Raw genomic sequence first — 24,911 nt, forward strand, 5'->3', positions numbered from 1 at the left:
AAAATCAACAGTGTTTAATGCTTAAAAGGTCAATAAAATGTAGCACAATTCTGCTTTGTTCTACCACCAATATGTAAAGCCAGATCAAGAGCAGCCTTTCACACTGTAAAAATAATTCTTGACAAGAATGGAGAAGTGAACAAATTTGGCAAGAGAAAATATTTGATAGAAGATCAATTACTTGTTTTGTGGGTTTTAGGCTGAGTATCTGCATGAGCGCTTACTGACAGCTGATGTAAGCTTATGTAAGAAAACAGGCTGTAGCTCTAGGAGTATTTTATGAGTATTCTTAAAATTGTGAACCCTACCTCCACACTTATTTTAGGACTGTAGCCTGAGATTAACAGTCATGTTGTTCACACATACCAGAGACTGGTGTCAACATTAATTGTGGAAAAAGCAAATTTTAAGTGTTAGCATAGTGAGTCTTTGCAGGTGTCCCAGCTGTGTATTCTAGTGTGGGAAAGCAGCCAACAGAGAGCCCCTGCCTTCTCGCAAAGTTGAGTAGCTCATTAGCAGGGATCTCTTGCTGCAACGCCCGCAAAAGTCTTGGGGTTTCAGTAGCACCCATTTTCCCCCAAAAATTTGTTGAGTCATCTGTCTTGGCCAACTTTCCAGTCATGGTCAGAGATTACTCATTAATACTAATAAAAAACTATCAAAAATAAGGACTTTTTTTGCTATTGCTTCACAAAATACATCTAAAATACTTTTTTTATTTTCCACTAGGAGCTATTTTGAAAGACAAAGAATGATCACATGATATCACATATATATATATATATATATATATATATAGGATCTACTTTGTATTACAGTTTATCATACAGTATATATACATATATAGATGATGTTAATATAAACAGAACATTTATCAGTGTATATACAGCTCCAAAAAAGATGAAAAGGGAAGGTTTTGATTCCTCACTCTTTTTGTAAAGGAAAAGAAAAAGGTGCTGTGTTCTCTTCATTTTTTCCGGAGCTGTATGTGAATAATCGATCAATTCTGAAGAAAATACATTCATTTTCCATCATCCAAATCATATTAATCGATGTACAGTATGGTGTTTGTGTTTAATTCTCAACTCACTAACCAAAAGGAGTATTTGGGATGAGATTAGAATGTGTTCTTCTTCTGTTGGGAGTGTATTATCTGTGTCTACAAAAAAGTAAATAAACTCTGAGGACTTGTCTGGACAAATAACAGCCCATATGTCTGCATATTTCACACAGCCATGCAGAGCTAGTAAAGACAAATATATTAAAGCTGTCACAATATCATGCATGTGTATTGTTCTAAACACCTATGCTCTCTGTCCCTTAACCTCCTTCTTCTCAAATCAACTCATATCCAAACCTTTTACCACACTGGCAACACTTGGTCTCTTTCATTTTCTCTCCCTGTCTCTTTCTTTCAGCTGAGTATAAGTCAGAACTTAGGGAGCAGCTCCCTTTGATTGCAGGCTCAGCGGCTGCAGGGGTCGTCTTCCTGGTTTCCTTGGTGGCCATCTCAGTCGTCTGCAGCAGGTAACAAGCACATGTTCACTATTCACACACCTGGTGTCTACCAGTGATGCTTAAAACCCCTATACCCCCCAGGAATGGCATTTTATAATTTTTTAACCTTACTTTGAGTTCCCTTACTTTATAATGTCAAGTATGTTTACGGTACAGTTTTGCTGATCTTGTTCTGCAGGAAGAGAGCATATATGAAGGAGACTATATACAGCGACAAACTGCAGCATTACAGTACAGGCAGAGGTAAGCAGATTTAGCTCTCGCCTCCCAAACAAACACTACCCCATCTCGACCCTTTCTCTCCTGCACACACACACACACACACAAACGTAAACACACACATTAATACTAGCAGTCTTGCACAACCATATTAACATTTTGTCACTCCTGCCTTTGCCGGGCTGGAGAAATTTGTATTTGCCAAAATTGGGTTTATTGGTCCACTGGCTTTACCTAGGTGAAAAGTGATATTACCTAGGTGAAAAGTGATATTACCTAGGTGAAAAGTGATATTACTTAGGTGAAAAGGGATATTACCTAGGTGAAACGTGATATTACCTAGGTGAAAAGTGATATTACCTAGGTGAAAAGTGATATTACCTAGGTGAAAAGTGATATTACCTAGGTGAAAAGTGATATTACCTAGGTGAAAAGTGATATTACCTAGGTGAAAAGTGATATTACCTAGGTGAAAAGTGATATTACTTAGGTGAAAAGGGATATTACCTAGGTGAAAAGTGATATTACCTAGGTGAAAAGTGATAGAATAACACAAAGGCAGAACACCGTTAGGAGAAGGTTGTTCCATATGCTAATTTGCAGCAATTCAGAAAATTGAAAAAAAAGGCCTTGGGGGAACACTGAAAACTGTAAGTGTAAGTGTTTTCTATACACACATTCAGTATGCATTAACATACTCTATTTGATAGGGTTTTAATCTTTGATTTCCTGTTCATCCTCACGCACTGTTGTGCTTGGAGCGAGTAATATTGTTTTATCTTGTTGCAAGGCATCACTGATTACTAATTAAGATTGGTTTCCAGTTTTTCTACCATGGAATTCCTTTTAACTGAAGCTATCCACCAGAGACTCAGCCAGAGGTGACACACAAAATGTGACTCTCTTCACCCTAGCCCTTCAATTTTGACAGATGATACATTTAAGGAACAGTTGGTTACCTATTCTCCTATCACCTTTTGTCCCTCTTGCACTTAATTATTTTAAGTTGCTGCATTCCTGTAAAAATATTTTTTTAAGTCATCTTCCTCTCTCTCCCCCCTCTCTCTCTTTCTCTCTCTCTGTCTGTCTGTCTGTCTGTCTGTCTGTCTCTTTCACACACACAGACCACTGCAGATTTTTCTTTCCTTTCCAAAAAGTTGAAAAGGAAAGTTTTGAGTGAGGAACAGAAGCGTTCAATTTGCAGTGGTCTCTTACTTTGAATGCTTCTGTTCCTCACTCAGGTTTCTTCCTTTTTGACTTTTTTGGAATGGAAAGAAAAGGTGCAGTGGTCTCTTAATTTTTTCTGGAGCTGTATGTACACACATATTTTACGTACTGTATGTACAGTGCTTTGTATGGTGAATGTATTTTAAAACATGCCCATGTTAATGTTTTCCTGCTGAAATGTATGATACCATTTGCCAATCCACTGCTTACACAGCCCTGACCTTTTCACTGATCAATTTGTTGCCATGGATTCTTAATCTGTCCCAATTAACTGTGAATTTCCCAAGAGTCTTATTGCTCCGTTCAGACTCCACACTCTCTCTCTCTCTGTTTTTCATTCCCTCTCTCTCTCTCTGATGGACCAGTATGGTTTACATTGTCCTCAAGTACATTCCATCCTGTATAGCCAACAGCCCGATTACGGATTTCAGGTCTACAGTTTAATGAAACCATATCCCATTTTGTATCATTGTCCTAAATGACAAAATATTCTATAAAGAAACAAAGCTTCAAACCGGCCATTACAGGCAGGTGTGTAAGGTGTGTTTTTTTCAGTCATAGTGCTGCCACTTTTATAAACAGTACCAGTTCACTACAATTTGGTCAGACTGAATGTTGTTGTTTTTTGGTGTATATCAGCCATGTTCGAGCAGACATTATCTATCTGTAAACCATCTATTTTAGCATAATTACAACTCCGAACACCCTTAAACACGTTGTCTGCACACAGGTACACACTCGCTAACAAACCAAAAGCTATAATGGACACTGCCAACCACATCACCTCGATCTTCACTAGGCACTGGACCCCACAACCTGGGACAAATATATTAGGCGGCGAAACACTGCTAACCCAGACTCAAGGGGGAACGTGAGTCTGCAAAAATAAGCCTGTACTTTAATTCTCTCGGCCATCACAGGTCAACTAATTAAGTGAATATTGAATTTCATCAACTAAAATGTACTTTTAGCAAAATGATCAATAATTTTTTAAGTGTGTGGCTCCCAATTTGGAAAATACGGAACTCTTTTGTTTTTCTCAAAATTCCATGCTCAAATGTCACTGTAACTGAAGAATGATGCTGCTGGTTATATCCAACAGACCAGGCAAAAATCATGTTGTGTATTTCAGTCTATTTACAAGGTATACAATTACATGTTGCTAATTGTAATGATTCTGTTAATTAGGGTGACCAGATTAAATAGGGTGAAATACAGGACAGTCAGATGTGTCAGGATTGTTGTTCAAAAACTGTAATTGGTAAACATGCTCTGATGTGAGTGCACTCTGATGTGAGTGCACTCCTCTGTGCCGTCACAACATCGATTCTAGAGGTTAGAGTATCGATACAATATTGTGAAAAAAGGAATCACGATTTTATATTAAATTGTTTTATTGGCACAGCACTAGACAAAAAAAAATTATCATTTTTAAATGAGTCGGGACACCTGAAAATGGACTGAAATATTGGACGGTCCCGGGACGTCTGGTCATCCTGAAAATGAACTGAAATATTGGACAGTCCCGGGACGTCTGGTCACCCTGAAAATGAACTGAAATATTGGACGGTCCCAGGACGTCTGGTCACCCTGAAAATGGACTGAAATATGGGACAGTCCTGGGATGTCTGGTCACCCTGAAAATGGATGGAAATACAGGACGGTCCCGGGACATCTGGTCACCCTGAAAATGGACTGAAATATTGGATGGTCCCAGGACATCTGGTCACCCTGAAAATGGACTGAAATATTGGACGGTCCCAGGACGTCTGGTCACCCTGAAAATGGACTAAAATACGGGACGGTTTGTCACCCTCCTGGCAATGTAAGAATTGGAGATAAATTTGTGTAATAGCGCTGGTCAGAGTTGGTTGCCAAGCAAACCATTAAAGGATGGTGAGCTGTTTCTCTTTGTCCCCCTTCATCCAGCGCCTGACTACACCCAACATTTTTGTTGGATTTTTGCGCCCTATACTGAGAAACCTGTTTCTTTTGTACTGAGAATCCTGTTTCATTTGATATGATTTAGTTAGCCTCAATAATCAAGCTACCCCACAGTCTTTGTTAATGCTGGTTGTTATATACACTCACCTAAAGGATTATTAGGAACACCTGTTCAATTTCTCATTAATGCAATTATCTAATCAACCAATCAAAGCAATTGCTTCAATGCATTTAGGGGTGTGGTCCTGGTCAAGAAAATCTCCTAAACTCCAAACTGAATGTCAGATTTGGAAAGAAGGGTGATTTAAGCCATTTTGAGCGTGGCATGGTTGTTGGTGCCAGACGGGCCGGTCTGAGTATTTCACAATCTGCTCAGTTACTGGGATTTTCACACACAACCATTTCTAAGGTTTACAAAGAATGGTGTGAAAAGGGAAAAACATCCAGTATGCGGCAGTCCTGTGGGCAAAAATGCTTTGTTGATGCTAGAGGTCAGAGGAGAATGGGCCGACTGATTCAAGCTGATAGTAGAGCAACTTTGACTGAAATAACCACTCGTTACAACCGAGGTATGCAGCAAAGCATTTGTGAAGCCACAACACGCACAACCTTGAGGCGGATGGGCTACAACAGCAGAAGACCCCACCGGGTTCACTCATCTCTACTACAAATAGGAAAAAGAGGCTACAATTTGCACGAGCTCGCCAAAATTGGACAGTTGAAGACTGGAAGAATGTTGCCTGGTCTGATGAGTCTCGATTTCTGTTGAGACATTCAGATGGTAGAGTCAGAATTTGGCATAAACAGAATGAGAACATGGATCCTTCATGCCTTGTTACCACTGTGCAGGCTGGTGGTGGTGGTGTAATGGTGTGGGGGATGTTTTCTTGGCACACTTTAGGCCCCTCAGTGCCAATTGGGCATCGTTTAAATGCCACGGCCTACCTGAGCATTGTTTCTGACCATGTTCATCCCTTTATGACCACCATGTACCCATCCTCTGATGGCTACTTCCAGCAGGATAAATCACCATGTCACAAAGCTTGAATCATTTCAAATTGGTTTCTTGAACATGACATTGAGTTCACTGTACTGAAATGGCCCCCACAGTCACCAGATCTCAACCAAAATAGAGCATCTTTGGGATGTGGTGGAACGGGAGCTTCGTGCCCTGGATGTGCATCCCACAAATCTCCATCAACTGCAAGATGCTATCCTATCAATATGGGCCAACATTTCTAAAGAATGCTTTCAGCACCTTGTTGAATCAATTCCACGTAGAATTAAGGCAGTTCTGAAGGCGAAAGACAGTATTAGTATGGTGTTCCTAATAATCCTTTAGGTGAGTGTATATATAAACAGTAGCGGAAGGGGGCAGTATCTTGCTCTTCTTTCTCTTTCCACATCCTGTTGCCTGGAGCTGCACTCCTTGGGCCCCTTTTATCTTCCCCATGACGAGGCTTGATCGGGGGAAGGTGTGCCTCATCAAGGGTTGGCAGCCCAGCCACGTTCAAGGCCCCATTTTGCAGCCCCAGGCTCTGTGTTTTTCCCTGTGGAGCCAACACTGGTGCAGGGGAAGGTGCATTATATATCTATAGAATATATATTTCTATTTATATATGGTATGCCAAATAAGAGTGAGAGAGAGAAGACAGAGAAAGAGGTAGATAGTAATGCTAAGAGACTTAGTGCACCCACAACAAGTGGAAACACACACACAGGTGATATGTTTCTTTGAGCTTTCCCATGTTCATCCATACCTTTTCCTCCTTCTCTGTCTCTGTTCCAGAACTCACTATGCGACCGGACATGTCAAACTGCCCCTCCCCTATGGGATGCCCCAACCACTTCTCTGGGTCGCCAGGGATGAAGATCTACATTGATCCCTTTACCTATGAGGACCCCAATGAAGCTGTCAGAGAGTTTGCCAAGGAGATAGACGTGTCCTGTGTGAAGATTGAGGAAGTCATTGGTGCAGGTGGCTATGAGAAAAGGGGAGCCCGACTGTAACAAACAAAAACTCTGTAACATGAGGGAGAAACCCTGTCTCTTCTGCAATGAAATGTGTGACACTATAGTTCTCTCCATTTCCTTTCTCTGTACCTGGTGATGCTCTGTTGCTCAGTTAGTGGAGCTCTTGCAATGCCAGGATAGTGTGTTTGATTCCTGGAGCCGTCTACAACAAATACTATATACTGTACAGTATGCACGCACACAAGACTCATAAATGTCTTATATTATTGGATATATCGTAATCTGGGTTTTGGGCTGAGTGTCAAGTCAGAGACATCTTATCTAACCTCTGCTATTCTGTTTCTAAAAACATCTTTCCATTTAATTTGTTTCTCTTTGTGAACCCTCTTTACTTCATGGAGCTTCTCCCTTTTGAGAGGGCAATTTTAGTTGCTATCTCAGTCAAAAACTGCTAATATGTAACCCAACTCCCCATTCATCTATAATTCATGCAGATTTTATCTGCCGGGGACATTTATTTTTTACTTGACTTGACATATTCATGCATTCAGCAAAAGAACGCTCCTCTCACTGCCTGGTCTGACATCTTGGGACTTCTCCTTTGACCCTGAAACTTGGGATTGATGATATGGTGCACCATAGGGATGTGTGTGTGTGTGTGTGTGTGCATGTGCGTGCGTGTGTCTGTGTGCGTGGGCATACACTGCAAAACAAATTGCCAATGGAACAAGATAATTTAATAATTTTTTAGGAGATATTTGCTTGAAATAAGTGAAACAATCTGCCAATGGAACAAGACAAATTACACAATATTCAAAGCATATTTTCTACAAACAAGCGGTATATTCTAGCTTGTCAAGTAAAATGTACCTTATTTAAATATGGGTAGATTTTGTAACCGGAAAACAAGTTAAATATACTTGATAAGACAGATCTTTTTTGCAGTGTATATATGTGTGAATGTGTGTCACATACAGTACATGTATGATGTTTTATCTTTAGGGGGAGATTTGATTGTGCATGTTCTTTTAGCATAGGAAGGGACAATGCGTGGCATTAGCTTGCATATTGACAGCTTGCATTGTATTAAGGTAATTTATCTGTAAAACCGGTTATTCCCCCCAGGTGAATTTGGTGAGGTGTATAAAGGCCGTCTGAAGCCGACTGGGAAGAGGGAGCTGTATGTGGCGATTAAAACTTTGAAAGCAGGCTATGTAGAGAAGCAAAGACGGGACTTCTTGTCCGAGGCCAGCATCATGGGTCAGTTTGATCACCCCAACATCATCAGACTGGAGGGTGTGGTCACCAAGAGCCGGCCAGTCATGATCATTACAGAGTTTATGGAGAATGGGGCACTGGACTCCTTCCTGAGGGTAAGAATACAGTCCTTCACAGTGAAATTGGGTCATTAGTAGTGCACTATGAAGACATTGGGGGATGTTTGGGATGCATGCGATGGAACACCGTTTGGGTCTTTTCCAGCTAAACATATTATGTTCTATCATTATGTTGTTTACAGAAGAACATTGTTAGCATCCATTCTGGCCAGTCCTGCCTCCAGCTCATCACAGCCTACGTACCAAATCACTGTGACATATGCATTAATGTGATAATGTAACCGCTAAGTAAAAAAAAATGCACATTAAAGAATGACGTGACAATGTTCATATTCAAGTGCTGATTGACCAATAAGCTTATTTGAGTCTTCTAAATAGAAAAAATATTTAACATGTTCATTTTGACACATAAAGACCCAAACAGCATTCCATAGCATACAGTCCTTTCATCCTTTTTTGTTTAGCACATTAGTCCTGGATTTGATGTCTTTTGCATAATACTGTACGCTTGGGTAGGCACAAAATACTGTACGCTGGGGTAAACCAAAATACTAAGAGCCCGCTGTGGGGTTTGTTTTATCAATCATATTGATCAATCAGCTGAAGCTTTTGTTGGTAATTTCAGTCTCACACACACTGTGAAGTGTGATTATTAAGACTGGTTGGCAATAGGAGTACGACAATAGGAACAACCATGGTCTGAATTCAGAAAAACTGTCTGAAGTCTGAGTGCATCGATCAGCTGGATCTCCAATTGGACATTTTATAGTCTCATGAAAAATGATGTGTGATTACTTAGATTTGTTGACTATTGGAATGAGACAAATGGATATTTGAAGCTACGAAGAGGATAACGGTATTTTGAAATGGCTGAGAATCTGGCTCAGATCTGATAAGTAACCTTGACATGAATTGGCAGAAGTCTAAAGCTTGTGTACTGTATAATACAAAAAAACTAGATTTTTCATGATGTCATTCGTGAGATTATTATAGAAACAATTGTTCCACACAGGGCTCTTTTTAGCAGCATTACTCAATATTTTCAGTGCCCTGATTTAAAGTGCCAGCCTGGCACAGTTTAATGTTTCGTCTTCTCCATGGAAACAGAGAACATGGGACCCAATCAATTTAAGGCCCAGTTTTCTAATCTCCCCAACATGTTTCTTGCTCACTTTGATCCTTGGCTTGTTTGAAATGGGGCTTTGAACGCTCTTGATGTCCTATCCCTCACCAGGCACCCCTTTCAATCCACCACACTTGATTTCCACACCCATTGATTCTGGTGTTGTTTTAGTCCTTGGCATGTTAGTACTGGGAGCCATAGTTGAATGAATGTCCCTCTTGTGTTTAGAGGGTGCCCACTGAGGAAATGAAGGGTCAAACCTGCAGTGGCTCATGGGAGAAACTGGTTGGAGGTCACTAACAAACAGTGAAGCTGGGAACAGTGGATCCATCAAAGATGTGGATCCATTGTTAGGCTTATCAAAGATACATACCCCTATAAAGGACCCAAGTTAACTGGAACACTTAATGTTGTCAATAACGGCAAAACATATGTGCACATAGAAACTGTTCCTCCAATTTGTATTTAACCAGAATCAAATTTGTGAGGATTTTCTAACCCAGATTTGTATGTACTTTTTTGTTTCAATGTTAGAAAAATGTACAGAGACATTGTCAGCATCATTCTCCCATGCACACGGCACACATTACAAATTCCCAAGTGACAAAATTTCATTTTTATCCCCTGGCCCCTGCCCTGCAGCAAAATGATGGCCAGTTTACGGTAATCCAGCTGGTGGGGATGATGCGTGGCATTGCCGCTGGCATGATGTACCTGGCAGAGATGAACTATGTCCACAGAGACCTGGCTGCTCGTAACATCCTGGTCAACAGCAACCTGGTGTGTAAAGTGTCTGACTTTGGACTGTCCCGCTACCTTCAGGATGACACATCAGACCCCACCTATACCAGCTCCCTGGTAAGCACCCTTTCTTTCTGACTTCTCTCTTCCCTGTATTTTCAGAAAACATTTTGCATTTGTATTAAGTATATTCTGTCTGTTTTAAAGTCTAGCCTACACTACTGATACATGTTCCTTAACATGAACTCAAACTGCTAATACTAGAATTTGGATTACTGTACTTGATTACATGTCACGACCCTAGGACTCCAACATTATAATGCAGTGGTTACAAGTCATGCAAACTGAACATTAGAAGTCATGCAAACTGAATGATGGACCGGCGAGAAAGTCTGAATGGGGAAGATCTCAGGCACTTGGATCAAATTTAAGAGAAAAATATTCTTTCAAACGTTAACTGAAAACATAAACCGCAGATTTCTACTGTCATTTTTGCTTGTGTTTTTACTTTACTTTATAAAGTACAAATCTTACATTTTGCCCCTTTAAACAAAAGTGGGAGAATTGTTTTTAAATACTGCCATATTTACTATGAAATAATTACAATCAATTACATGATAGTAATTATGTTGTTTTAATGTACTAACTATTACATTCCATCTGTTTATCAGCCTTAAAATAAATATGATCATAATTACTGGCAGTACCAAATTGGCACCATTATATAAAACTAGTGAAAGAAAATGTACTACTACTAGTATTGCCACCGATGCACAAAAGTGCCTCAAATTTGTGTAGTCCTTTTTACTACTTCAGTTTGTGTAATACTTGTTACTACTTCAGTTTTGAGATAGGAGTGATTCAATCATTCTCTGACCAAGAGACAGTGGTCTTGCTTAAATTCCAAAAACTGATTTAGCATTTTTGTTTTATGTCCGCTATAAATATTAGCAATCAATACTACAGCTAGGTTCTTTTGCAGTAGCCCACTTTGGGTTGAACTATCATGAGCCAGAGGAGGTTGATCATTTCTCCTTATAGGCCATCAACTCAAAGGTGGCACTCCCTACGAAAATAACATCACAGTTCCTGTAGTTCACGAAGAAACTGAATACAAGAATGGGCATGACTTCATGATTAGCTATTTTTAGGGGCAAAATGCATGCAGATATGTAGGTCAGAAGTGGTTTACAGACACTGCAAAATGATCTTGTCTGGGTACTTTATGTTTAAGTGGTTTAACTAGCACTGGGCATTTAATTCAGCTCTCTTCCGGTGTGTCTAAATTTGAAGGAACATGGCTGGGGTCCTAATGCTTCAGTAACTGATCCTATCCCAACTTGGCATGATAAATGCAGCTGGCTAACATCTTAGCTACCGAGCAGAGCAACTCCACTGTTGCTTGATATGTGGAAAAAAAACTATTTGGACTGGGCCCTTTCAATCTAACAAGCTCTGCTCTTTGAACCAAAGTCTGCACAGCTGAACAAAGCAATTTAATTAATACTCTTCAATCATGCATTTGTTAGTTTTCTTTGAAACTAGAAAAAAAGGGCAGATCTATCGCAGGCGCTTTAGTCCAGCCCATTGTTTTTGTCCAAAGTTAAGAAATAAAATGACATATCGAAACTAAGCTTCTAGTCCCTGGTACAGTATGTGACAATAACATCTCAACAGCAAAATAGATTAAATTAAACTTTATTGTCATTGAACAGTACAAGTACAGTACAACGAAATGCAGTTAGCATCTAACCTGAAGTGCAAATAGAGGAAAGTATTCTTCCTCTAACAACAATGTATTTACAAATATATAACAATAAAATTATTTACAAATATTAAGCATGTGTATTACCTGTGGAATGTGTAGTTGTGCAATGAGGCAAAAAAAAGATCTTGTAGTACATTTGTTAATATAGTGGCTCCCAATGGTATTCATCCCCTTTGGATTATACCACATTTTATTTTGTTACAAATTGCAATGAATTGCTATTTAAGAATGTTTTCAGATTCGGCCCAAAATACATTTATTTATTTTAATAAAGCAGAACATTATGTTTAAAACATACTGTGTTTTATTGTAAACTATAAACAGAGCTTGAGTTGGAATAAATGTTTCAGGCATCAACAATTCGATGGACATCACTAATGCTTATTTTAGGCAGGTCTTGGAAACATCTACTAAGAACTGACATTTTGGGCGACGCGGGTGATTGCCTTAAGTAAACCGGAAACTGATATGCCGACATCTGGCTAAAGTGGAACTTTGTCCATACGCTTGTGCACAGAGCCTAATATGGTGATTGTGATCTGAAGAGTGAGTTGTGTTCAAGGGATTGGTGGCTTGTTTGAGGGAGTGAGCTGCATTTGCAGGGTTGGTGGCATGATCGTGGATGTGATCTGGCGTGGGATGTTACACTGATCCAATAGTTCTACCATGTCCTACCATTGTGCTCTTGAAAAAGGCACCAAGAACAATTACTTATTGTTTAGGATACTGTATCTGCCCCTCTTATCTGAAGAGCTGCTGGGTCTGCGGTCATTTGATCCAACCCTGAATTACACCTAAGATATTCAACATGCTGTTCTTTGATGTTTAAGATGAAATGTGGTTAGAATGTTTTTCATGTGGGAACCTGTAAACAGTAGCTTACAGTAGCTTGGATGGTGAGCCACAACCAAAAACTTTATCTTTATTAAATAATTCCCAAATTCACGAATTTGTGTAATTATATACAATTTTGTATCCAAAAAAGTAAAACTTTTTTGGGGGAGGGGGAAAAGAAAGTTTACACTCCATTGCCTATTTCCCACAGCGTACTGTACTTACCCTTACCATAGTAGACCAGCCTCTGGGTGTTCTGGAGCAAAACCAAATCCATGTCCTTGTTCCAGAGACTCCCCTTTCGATAGATATATACCACACGTTTTGTGGAATACACAAACTTTTCCAATACATGTATTTGAGGTGTGATTGGAAGTTTCTGCAGGTCTGCCTTATATACAAACATCAACCAATATCTGTCCCTTGTGAAAGTCAGGAAGTCCCAGCCAACTCAAGTGTGTAACAGATAACATAGTTACATCAATAATATAATGCAAAGCTGCATGTTTGATTGAATACAGACAGGATACCTTTGATTACTGATGCTGAAGCCTGACAGAACTGTTTAGGGTAGTCATTTTTAAATCATCCTAACCTACATTTTGGGACCTAGAGAATATGCTTTATTTGCATATAGAACTAAAATAAGATACACAAGTGATATATTTCCAGAAATTGAAAATGACACTGCTACAGTGCAAATGCCAATTTAAGATAGGGATCAACTGCGTACAGAACTGTGTCATCAGCAAAAAAAATTGAAATATCACTAATATACAAAGTAAACAGCAAAGGACCTAACATTTAACACTGGGGAGATAATTTTTGAACATCAATAAATGTAAATTACTTACCTAATCTAAAGTTAAGGTAATTTGGAAATCATAAGCAAGTGTCCGTGGACACACCCAAGCAGGTCAGATCTTTCAGCAAAATGTATCAACGGTATCACAATCCAGGTACAATAAAGTAACACAATTTGATTTCTCATCCAAAGTTTTCAGAATATTTGAAATGAATATAGTTGCTGTGATAGTACTGTGCCCAAGGTCTAAAACCAGACTAACATATTTTTAGAATACAGGACACTGGCAGTCTTCCATACATCAACAAATATCTATGTTGATGAAAAATATGTGTAACTAAAGGGATAAATAGCATGGCAAGTTTCAGCACACCTGGGTCAAGTTTTGCCGGCCCCTGTGGTTTCAATAGTATCAATAACTAGTAAGCATCAAGGACCTCTGTTCCTTGGAACTCAGCAAAACAAACTGGCTACTTGTATGTTTCCTACATCTGTCCTAGACCTAGTTCCTGATCCTGTTTTTACTATATCTGCATGAACCTGCCCATTCTGTCCCTGCAAACAGTTCTTCTACAGAATATCAATATTTTTGATACTGTTATGTAATTTGCCATTGATGCAGGGTTCCACTGCATCCCGACATGTAGATAAATGTCCTCTTGGTTTGGACAGTGTGAACCCATTTGGCTTTTAAAATGGGACAAAAGTCACTGGAGACAGTAGGAAAAGCCTGCTTTGCAGAAATGGCCCTGAGATACATTTCTAGAGTAAGGCCATATTGATTTTGGTTTAACTGTGCTATAAAACCAAAAACGTGAGATGGAAAAATCCAGGCCTCAATACCCCTGAAGGTTTTTTTTCTTTACAGAATAAGTGCCATTCTCTTCACCCATTGGGATCATAAACCAAATTATATCGGCTGTTGTGAAATACATTTTTCATCACCCCTCTCCCATATTAAGAGTCTAATTTATCCTTGAAGATTGGAAAAACAAAGTAATTTGCTTTGGCATCACATTACTATTTATGATTTACGGTGGCAGATTTATGAACTTACATTATGTGTGTGTAAATGTACATAAACTACATGCAGATTGGGTGTGTGTGCTTGTGTACATGTGCATGTGTGTGCATATGAGTAACTGAGAGAGGTAAGGACAGGAAAGGAAACACAGAAGAGGTATTTAGGAACATCACCACATTGCCAAACAATGACACCTTTTAATGTCACTAAAATCATTTCTACTTGCCATGTTAAAAGCAGAAATGGTCACCTGTGCCTGCCCATTTGATTTATACATGACCCTCAACATGGTGGCATGTTCTACAGCCTACATGGCATGAAGGCACGTATTTCAATATACTTTGTCTGCTCACACTTCACCATAGCTCACCAGCTGATATATGGGCTGTGTGCAGTGTAAAATTCTCACTGCTTAAAATTACTGTCCAGAACATCTATTGCTGCTAATATTATAACTGCTAATCATAATCTATATGATCCAGGTAAATATAGTCTACAAGTTGATTAAAGAGATATTTCGTTTTTTAGCCTAGTTAGACTTAATTTTTCCTTGCCTTTAGTACTGAAACATCCAGACAGTTGGATAGGTTCAACTGTTCCACTGCTGAGATTTCTGGATGCGTGTATGAGCCATAAACTCCAGTGGTTGGACTCACCCCAAACGTGTTCTTAACCATCTCCACTCAAAATTAAAAAAACTAAAATCACCTTTCACAAATTTCCAAATTCACTAGTTGTGCATTTAAAAAACATACTAGCTACAGTACTTCAGCTGTGGTACTGCAGTGTTGTTCCCCTCAAATGTCATCTCTCAAACTTGTCTACACAGGCTGTACTTACTGAAATACAGATTATTGGCACTTGAAAGTAGCGTCAATCAATTTTATTTATGAAGCCCTTTTTACATCAGCAGTTGTCACAAAGTGCTTTTACAAGACACCCAGCCATCAACACTGCATCAGCCTTGAAAACCAGTCTCCGTGGAATTGTGGAGGTGTACATATCTATGGAAGACCAGCAAAGTCAAAGCAGCAAGTAAACACAATTCCAGTTATGCACATTTATAATCATAATAGTGAAATCCCCATCGGTATGCCTTTATAGATGCTGTTTATTGTGGGGACATTTTGAAGCATATATTTTAACTACAGTATATGGCTCCTGCATGCTACTAGAAAAAAATTAGGCCTTGCAGGCTCAAAAACAAAATATCCTGTTAATTAAGCAAATAGTTCAAGTCTGACCCATGAATAGTTGAGAAGGCGAGACCAAGTCTGACTCAAGAATTTTACAGTCCCAGTCCTGTCCAAGCTAGTATTGGTTGCAATAGTACTGTTTGGCCTTTTTTTTTAACCCTCAACCTTCGGCTCCGCAGCTGGGCACACTACCCAGCAAGTAGCCTTACTGGGCTCGCTACACTAACCCCACCAATCAGTGGCAGTAACTATACCAACAGTAACTGTACCAAGTTCCTTGTGGACACATGACTCTCCAATGGACATCAATGCTTACCCCATTTCTGATGTAACTATGATGTTCGGCCTGTCCTTGAATCTGCAATCTTCAGCTCCTAAATCGGACACACAATCAATAGGATGTCCCAGCAGTGGTTAGCTAACGTACCTAATGTGCATTTGATTTTCTTTGATTAGGTTAACAACCAACAATACACAACAAATCATTTATTGAGTTGGTGATGTTCTACTGCTCGTTAAGGAGAGTTGGTCCAGCGAGCATCAAAACAACAAGCAGAATGGAGTAGTGAACTAGACCGTGCAGCCTATATCATTCACTGTACCAGTTTTCACAGAAAACGTTAAACCTACATTTTGATTGAAAAAATATTCTACAGTGATGTAAATGTTGAATGTTCAGGACCATGTCCAAAGTCCTCACTTTGACAGACAAGCTGTACATTATTGCTGTTAAGTTTCTAGCCACAAGAATAGCTTGCGGGGCTTATTACCACAACTGACCGAAGTAATCAAACCCGTTTGTTCCTTCTCAACTTAGCTGCTTGACATCATTTTGTTCACCAGGCATGTCCTGTGTAGCCGTACTCTTCTCTGTCGAGAAAGACAGTTTGTTGGCATCGTTCAGATGTTGGGGATGGAATTATTTAGGAAGAATGTGCGGAGGTAACATAGCTTTGAAGTAATTTGTTTGGTGGGCAGATGAAAATACCAGGATTGATTTTGTTTATGCCACATTAATATGAAACACTTTCTACTGCATTTAATACATATTTTTTATGACATGTCTTTAATAATAAAACCTATTCAAAAAAAGATGTGCTCCTAAAACATGTGTTCCCCTATGGAAATCAAATGCCACCCCATCAGATATTTCTGGCAATATATAGTAATATTGTCACTTCTACATTTTTATGATTAAATTTTTTGCCTGAGGGAATTCACTGTTTTCGCTGTTTTTATTGGGTAGAAAGAGAAACTTGACTCTTAATTATATAGTGAGCCAAGCCTTTTGTTTGCCTCTGCATTTCAACAATTTGCTTTATTAAAATCCTGCGGTTTGACTGCCTCTCCAGTGTTAGCTATATGGGATCTGCAGTGCAGCCTTAAAACCGGCCAACTATTTCAGCATTCTATGTTCAGCAGGAAAGCCTGAGCTATGTGGTACATTTGACACTGTAGTTTTCATTCCTTCTGTTGTTGCAGAGAAATCGGAGCTCAGTTCTAGAGCCCTGAGAACACACAGATGTGTGAAAAGATGCATTGAAAAGAAGCTTTAATGAAGTGCACAAGAACTGGGAACTAGTCTAACTCAAGGCATGCTTCTGAACACATATTGCCACATTGAATATACTTCCACATTAAAATATTCCTTATGAAAAAGCACACAATTATTTTGATTTTATTGTTAATATATTTTCGATATATGTGATATTTTTGGTCAAGTCACAACAATCCAACAAAACATTTACAGAAAATAGCAAAAGGAGGTATTCCGGGCCATTAATAATCTAACACACAACCCTGGCATTGCAGGCACCATACGACACCCACAAAAAGACCCACAATAAAGTTCCTATGTTATTATGTGAATCACAAGATCCATTTTGTTGATGCTGGAATGTGAATTAAATATAGAGGCCTCCCTGCTCAATGCTCATTTGAATTCTCAGTCCTATATCTATAGTACAGCCTTTTCAAACCATGCCTCTACTCAGAACATTCAGAACAGTGTTTACTTAAAGACATTCAATCCAAAGCTCCAGATAAAGCTAACAGAGGTATTTAATTGAAGTGTTTCCAGATCCACCATTGGCTTCGCTAACAGCACATGCTCATCAGAAATGTCCCCATAGAGCATGTAGCTTAATCCAAAAAAGGGCTGGTAAGCCTGCGGTTCCTTGGAAATCATGATTACCCAAAAGTGTGCATGTACAGACACATTGATGCAGTTAGGTGCGCACGACTCCAGGAGTTTTACAGCTAGAGAAATCACCCAGGGTGTGCTGTATGCATGGTGGAGAATATAAAATTAGCAATGTTCATCAATCTTAAGCATTAATGCAATCTGCATGGGTATCTGATGTGACACAGAAAGATGTACATTCATCTGTTTGTAGTTAAATGTACTGTATCCATTACTGAGATAATTGATACACTTTATATGATTGAGCTAGTATTAGTGTTTTATTTTCCTTACTATAACCAGGATACCACAGCTGACAGACCCACCCCACCCCTCTGCAAGAACGGTCGAAAGACGCCAATCTCATCCACATTGGTGAAATTAGGAATACCCATCGACTATGACTTTTAGGTTTAGGGTTAGTGCTCATAGATAGTTCATTGAAATGTTATGGCTAGTCTGTAGATAGTTTGATAGTAGATAGTGTTACCTGTGAAAGGACCTAAGCACGGCCCTTCAAAACTAAGCGGGACGGTGGAAAAGAACGAGTCCAGAGTCAAATCACAGTTCTCTTGGGTTGTTTATATGTTCCCAGAAATCCCCAAACATTCAAACTCAAAACACTCCCCAAACGGGGATGACTCACATAAGGGAAAAGAAAAACACTGTCACAGCATTTCCGGCTCAGGGGGACAAATAGGCAGTGTCCCCACGTGCCTTTGTTGGGCAGCCACCTCCTTGAACTCAGAAGGTACCTGTTTTATAGGGGCAGGGAGACAGGTAACGCTGATTTCCCCTTACTCACTCTCTTAGTGTGGCCACTGCTGGGTCCTAAGCCCTGTCCCATGCCTGTCCTGTTGCATACCTTTTAAGTTGTTTACCAGATGCTATTATCCTGAGCATATACCTTGTTGGTGAATTCATTTTAAGATAGCTTGGTTGAACATGTTATATGCAATTCTAAACAACAACATACCCCAGTCAATGAATTCATGCAACCATCAACTGGAAGCCAATGGAGTGTGTGGAGTGGGTGACATGGGAAATCTTGGAAAGGCAGAACATTAGGCAGGCTGTAAGATTCCAAACATGCTGCCCTTCCAACAATTTATTAGGATCCCCATTCGTGTTTGGGCGGAATAATAGGATTTTCTCAAGGGTGACACAAGGTTCTCTGTATACTGGGAGGTTGACAATGTGGTCCTATTAATGGAGACGCAATGGAGACATCATGGAGCACACAGGCATTCCTCTGCAGATGGTGGGATGTCATGCAAGAATAGATGACTGCCAGGCGAATGTAATGCCTGGACGATACAGTAGTGAGAGCACACAAAGCGGACACAGATCCTCTGAGATCAACCTGAGAGGTCCAGCCAGAATCTGATCATCCACAGTGTCAAACGCAGTGGATAGATTACAGAGTGCAGGGAGTCAGCTTTAACACCATGAAGAGCCTCTGTGATGCAGAACAGTGGTCTATGTCAAGCGACCCGTTTTGAAGCCAGAATGGTTAGAGTCAAAGAGATTGTTATGAGAGTGATAACGACAGCATACTCAAGTGTTCCAGAAAGGAAAGACAAGATTCATCTGATTGATCAATTGTTGATTTCTGGAGGAGTGGAGCAATCCCGCCCGTTTTATAAATTAGAGAGGACGCAGGCAGTGGTCAGAGATAAGTTAATAAGGGCAGTGAGGAATGGAAGAAGGTAACTAGACATAATCTGGAGAGGAGAGAGGGTGTCAAAGCGGTGGGTTTGTGGGTAACCAGACATCACTCCTTGAATGGTTTCCTGTGAAGAAAGGGTTAGGGTTCATGGAAATATAATGATAGGTATCAAAAAGTTTAGTTTTTGCCATGTTTGCTCATCTGTCCGCAGACCACTTCTGTGATATTATTCTCCCTCAAATTCCTATAATCTCTCTCCTTTTCATGATCCCCCAGGGAGGGAAGATCCCAGTGAGGTGGACGGCCCCTGAGGCCATTGCCTACAGGAAGTTTACCTCGGCCAGCGATGTGTGGAGCTACGGCATCGTCATGTGGGAAGTAATGTCGTTCGGCGAGAGGCCATACTGGGATATGAGCAACCAAGACGTAAGTAATATACAACTTCCTGTTTTTGGAGTAACGATAGGTACAGATAAAATCGGAGAGAAAACAACGATGAAGGGGTCCTAATATTCTTTAGGATGTTATTACGGGTCTCCAATAATTCAACTTTATCTTTATTGACATTGGATTCATGCTCATTTTGTGTCAAACTGATACTGATCTCCTTAACTCCCCATTACACTGTGTGCACAATTATTAGTGAGTATTCTGTGAGCAAGTGAGTATTCTGATCGTATCATTATTTCTATGCAAATTTTCCAACTCCAAACCATATAAACTTGAATGCTCATTGGATTGAATCATTTTCAGGTGATATGTATTTGAGTAATGAGGGAGGGTGTGGCAACAGTGAATAACACCTTATTTCAAGGTGTGCATTATTATTAGGCAGCTTCATGACCTCAGGTAAAATGGGCCAAAAAAGAGATTTAACTGACACTGAAAAGATGGATGCAGCACTCATGAAATAGCTGAACTATTGAGGCGTGACCACCGGACACTCAAACATTTTGTCGCGAATAGTCAACTGTGGTGGAAAAAACACATGGAGAAGAAAAGACGCAAATTAACTGCAAAAGACTTGAGAAGAATTAAACATGATGCTATCAGGAACCCATTATCCTCAGATAAAATGAGAGTGACTCTTGATGGACCAGATGAATGGCTCCGTGGCTGGATCACTAACGAACACACGGCACCACTTCAAGTCAGGCGCCTGCCAGGTGGAGGAGGGGTAGTTGTATGGGCTGCTATCATTAAGGATGAGGTAGTTTGACCTTTTCGGGTTGAAGATGGACTGAAACTCAACTCCCAAACCTACTGTCAGTTTCTGGAAGATACTTTCTTCAAACAGTTGTACAGGAAGAAGTCCTCAGCATTCAAGAGTGCCATGATCTTCATTCAGGACGATGCTCCATCACATGCATCCAAGTACTCCACGGCTTGGCTAGCCAGCTAAGGCCACAAAGATGCCCGAATAATGACCTGGCCCCCTTCCTCACCTGACATAAATCCTATTGAGAACTTGTGGGCCCTTCTCAAACGTGAGATTTACAGTCAGGGAAGACAATACACCTTTTGAACAGCATTTGGGAGGATGTGGTTGCTGCTTCAGCGAAAGTAGATTGTGAACAGATCTAGAAACTGACAGACTCCATGGATGGAAGGCTCAGGGCAGTTATTGAAAAGAAGGGTGGTTATAATGATCACTGAATATATTTGAAAGGACAGAAATCTTAATTAATTGTCATTTTGTGTTACTTATCTGTTACACTTACTTTAATAATAATAATACATTATATTTATATATCGCTTTTCAGGGACCCAAATACTCTGTACAATGGTGACATACAACAGAAACAGAAAACAAACAGAAACAAAATAAATACTTTTGACAATAAACATTTTGGGAGATTTGTTTATTTGTATTAATTTGCTAATAATTCTGCACACCAATTGTTGCCTAATAATTCTGCACTCTCATGTATTCCCCCTGAGAAAGATCAAAACTCACTTTTCCTTGGTTAAACATTCTGGTTTTAGGTTCAATTATATTTTGGATTTGTTCAACAATAAAATAAATCTTGAGGAATACGATTTGCCTAATAATTGTGCATGCAGTGTACATATATGAGACTGTAGAATTTTTGGGATTCTGTCTGTACTCAAACACTGTGTAGTTGCACTGCTTTCTTCACCAGTGCTGTGCTCTGTAAGTCCTTGGAGTAACTCACCTAGTGCTGCTGGAAGATTGAAAGTAAAGAAGATTATTGTTGACAGCATGGCTTCCCATTTGCAACTGTTCTGCCTCAGCTACTAACGAGATCTCCCACAGTGAATCCCTAGACAGCAACTCTCTCGCCTGCCACTCTCCTGCAATCAAGGTTGAATAGTCAGGGGCGGGGGGAAGATTTCTTAAGAGAGCAGCTCAATTTATGTAGTATAACTGCAGTTCATTAAAACCTCAGCGTTTTTATTTTACTAGAAATCAGGGCCCAGCCCCCACTAGGAAGGTTTCTCCTACTGGTTTTATGGCAAAGCTCCCTCTTCTTTTATGGTGTGGTGATTGACTGCTGTCTGGAGACAACCCTATCTCTGATAAAAGAGAAGCAGGAAATGTGGATATGATCAAAATCGTGTCAGACCGTTCCATTTCTGAAAGCAATCATCCACTGTCGTATCCATTGTTCTGCATGAAGTTCTGCTGCAACATAGAAACCAGGGAAATCTGCTTAGAATTGTATAAAGATAAAAAAAAATAGATTACTCAAATGGGATGTTACCGTAACTTTTGACTGACAGATTTTGATGTAAAATGAACAGTGACGATACCAGGGTCACCAAGAGTGCACATTTCTGTGAAGTTTGAACAAAGCAATGCACATTGTATTTGGTGTATTTATTCTGTCTGTACAGCAAGACAAGGGAATGGCATCCTGTAGAGAAGCTTCTGTTTGATGTGACTGTATCATTGGAGCTCGAAGCAGTGTTTTGCAGGTGTCTTGAAACAAACACGGCAATGAGAACCTTTGTCAATTGTTTATACACTGTTCATTGAAACATTCAACTTTTCCAAACCAATGTGAAATTGATCTGCCCTCGATTTGTTATTCATTTAACTTTTTTTTAAATACAAAACGCGTATCAACCAACACTGTTGTCCCACCTTGTAGTCTCCAAATCTACATTTGTCATTTATATTTTAATTAACAAGACTCAATGAAAGAGATCATTGACTAATAAACCTCAGCGTTTCAGGAGGCTTGTGGACACTGCAATTGGAAGTGAAGCAACACGAGTAGTGTAATAGCTGTCATTTATTTCAAAGGAGGCTTTCCTTAACTGTAGACTGAATGCTCTATGGCTGTAGTGCAGTTTCTAGGTAACCGTTTTTGTCACGCCTGTGTCTGTTACTTGTGTTGCTATTCCCTGTACTGTACCTTGTTCAGCCTTATGTCCTCTCTATTGTTCTCGTAGCACAAGTTAGTTGCATTAAGGCTTTTTGCCTTAGCTTGGTGTTTAGCCCTTTTTAGGAATTTCTAGTTCTAAGTGAATTAGTCCTTGTGTAAGGCCCCATAGCCTGTTGGTCTGTTATCTACCTGTATTTCCCCTCATTAAAGACACAAGTCTCATCATCTGAGCTGCTTCCAGCCCATTACTTAACCCATTAATACAGTTCTTATTATTTTTATTCACCTGCACTGGGGCCTGCATTAATTATGACTACCAGGGTTGGGACAACTGAAACATGAAACTACTTAAATCATGTAAAGTGGAATAACCTTTTCAGTAAAACAAAGCAATACTGGATTTAGAAAAGTATTTTTAATTTATCCTAGCAAAAACAGGTTGTTAGGAAAATGGTCGTTTGGAAGTGTTGTCTAGTTTTCGCTTGGTCCCAGTAAAGTTTCATAGGATTTTATTAATGGGAGGTTTTCAAGGTCCCAAATCTCTTTTGTATCTCTCGTTTTAGGCAGTTTTTATTTTACCATTATTTGACCAGGCAAGTTGATTAAGAACTTATTCTTAATATCAGCACAGCAGTTGGGAAATATAAGTGCAGAGAAAATGCTTTGTAGGTAATATAGAAGATGTCTTATAGGGGACTTCTGAAATGCAGCACACTTCAAAACCAGAGGTTGCATGTTTAATTTGCATGTGGAGTCGTATTAAAAAGTCAGGAGTAAGGAATAATGTCAAATGTAATGAAATTTTCTTTGAGTTATATACCATTTTAGCTGCGTATCGCTTACTGTAACCACCCTACCATTTCATTACTTTAATTACAATGGTTTGGGACACCAGGGACCATCATGTGACAAGAATGCTTTGTGTGACCACAACCCTCCTTACTGTTCCTAGAATTTCTAAACAGACAGCTGGAGGTAGGGCTTTCTCACATAGAGCTCCATTTTGTGTAATGATCTGTCAATCTATCTTAGAGACGCACAGTCAGTCTCAACCTTTTAATTCCTTACTAAAGACTGATCTCTTCACTAGGGCCTATGATTGAGTGTAGTCTGGCCCTGAGGCATGAATGTAAATGACACTGCACTGGATTGACAAACCACCCTTGGTGTCTATGCCTGGCAGGCTCCTCTATTTCCAATGGGATATGCTGTCTCCAATGTTATTACAGGGGCTCGGTCATGGGCTTACTCGTGCTGCCCCATTGCATCCCTAAGAGAATGCATCGTGTCAGGCTTTTCACAGTACTCAACGTTGAGTGGGTTGAGTCACAGAGGAGATATTTCTTTGCAGTCCCGAGGCTCCTGCGATGGAAGAGAACTCTGAGGGCTATACTACGCTTTGTCTGAGGTGGTTTACTGTCTGTTGTTGTGTCTTTGTTGGTCTGGTGCTGGGCAAAGTGTATTGGAGCTATTTCCTGCATGGTTGACCCAGTCTAGAGTGATTATTGGATGGGACCACAGTGTCCTTGTCCAACGTTCTCTTGGTTATGGTGCTGATCTGCATTCTATATGGTCTGGTCACTGCCCTCTTGTTCCAACCTGTATTTATGGATGTGTTGGTCACTTGTAAATATATTGATTGATGATGTGGCCCTAAAAGCCCACCATCCAAGAATCAACTGGGAACTAAACAAAACCACCAGAAGACCATGAATCTGCCCTAACATCATCTTTGGGGATTGCCCTATTATCCCATTGCCCAGTCATGTTTGGATGACTGGGCAATGGATGGATGCTGCTAAAACCGATCTTGGAAAGCTACAGATCAACCAGAAGCCAACATGCATTCATTTTTCATCTTTTGCACCCAGGTACGACAGTTCCGTAACCATGATTGTAGTGTGTGTCACAGCCAACTTGGCTGAGCTTGCTCGAACCAGTAAGTCGTCCATGTACACCAGCACTCCAACACCTTTTCAATGGCTCGAATGCCTCTG

At 39.9% G+C, this 24,911-nt stretch overlaps 1 protein-coding gene across 1 annotated transcript in view; it reads left to right on the top strand.

Moving 5' to 3' along the window:
* Window positions 1-24,911, top strand: part of LOC105011698 (ephrin type-B receptor 1) — a 144,598-nt gene that overhangs the window by 107,850 nt on the left and 11,837 nt on the right. Inside the window, exons 8-13 of the mRNA XM_020048711.2 lie at window positions 1,419-1,527; window positions 1,697-1,761; window positions 6,698-6,886; window positions 8,008-8,255; window positions 9,985-10,200; window positions 19,838-19,987. Of these exons, the coding sequence (XP_019904270.1) occupies window positions 1,419-1,527; window positions 1,697-1,761; window positions 6,698-6,886; window positions 8,008-8,255; window positions 9,985-10,200; window positions 19,838-19,987 (977 nt within the window). The remainder of the gene's footprint in view (window positions 1-1,418; window positions 1,528-1,696; window positions 1,762-6,697; window positions 6,887-8,007; window positions 8,256-9,984; window positions 10,201-19,837; window positions 19,988-24,911) is intronic.

The sequence above is a fragment of the Esox lucius genome, chromosome 8 (genome assembly GCF_011004845.1).
Source record: "Esox lucius isolate fEsoLuc1 chromosome 8, fEsoLuc1.pri, whole genome shotgun sequence".
Classification (NCBI taxonomy): Eukaryota; Metazoa; Chordata; class Actinopteri; order Esociformes; family Esocidae; genus Esox; species Esox lucius.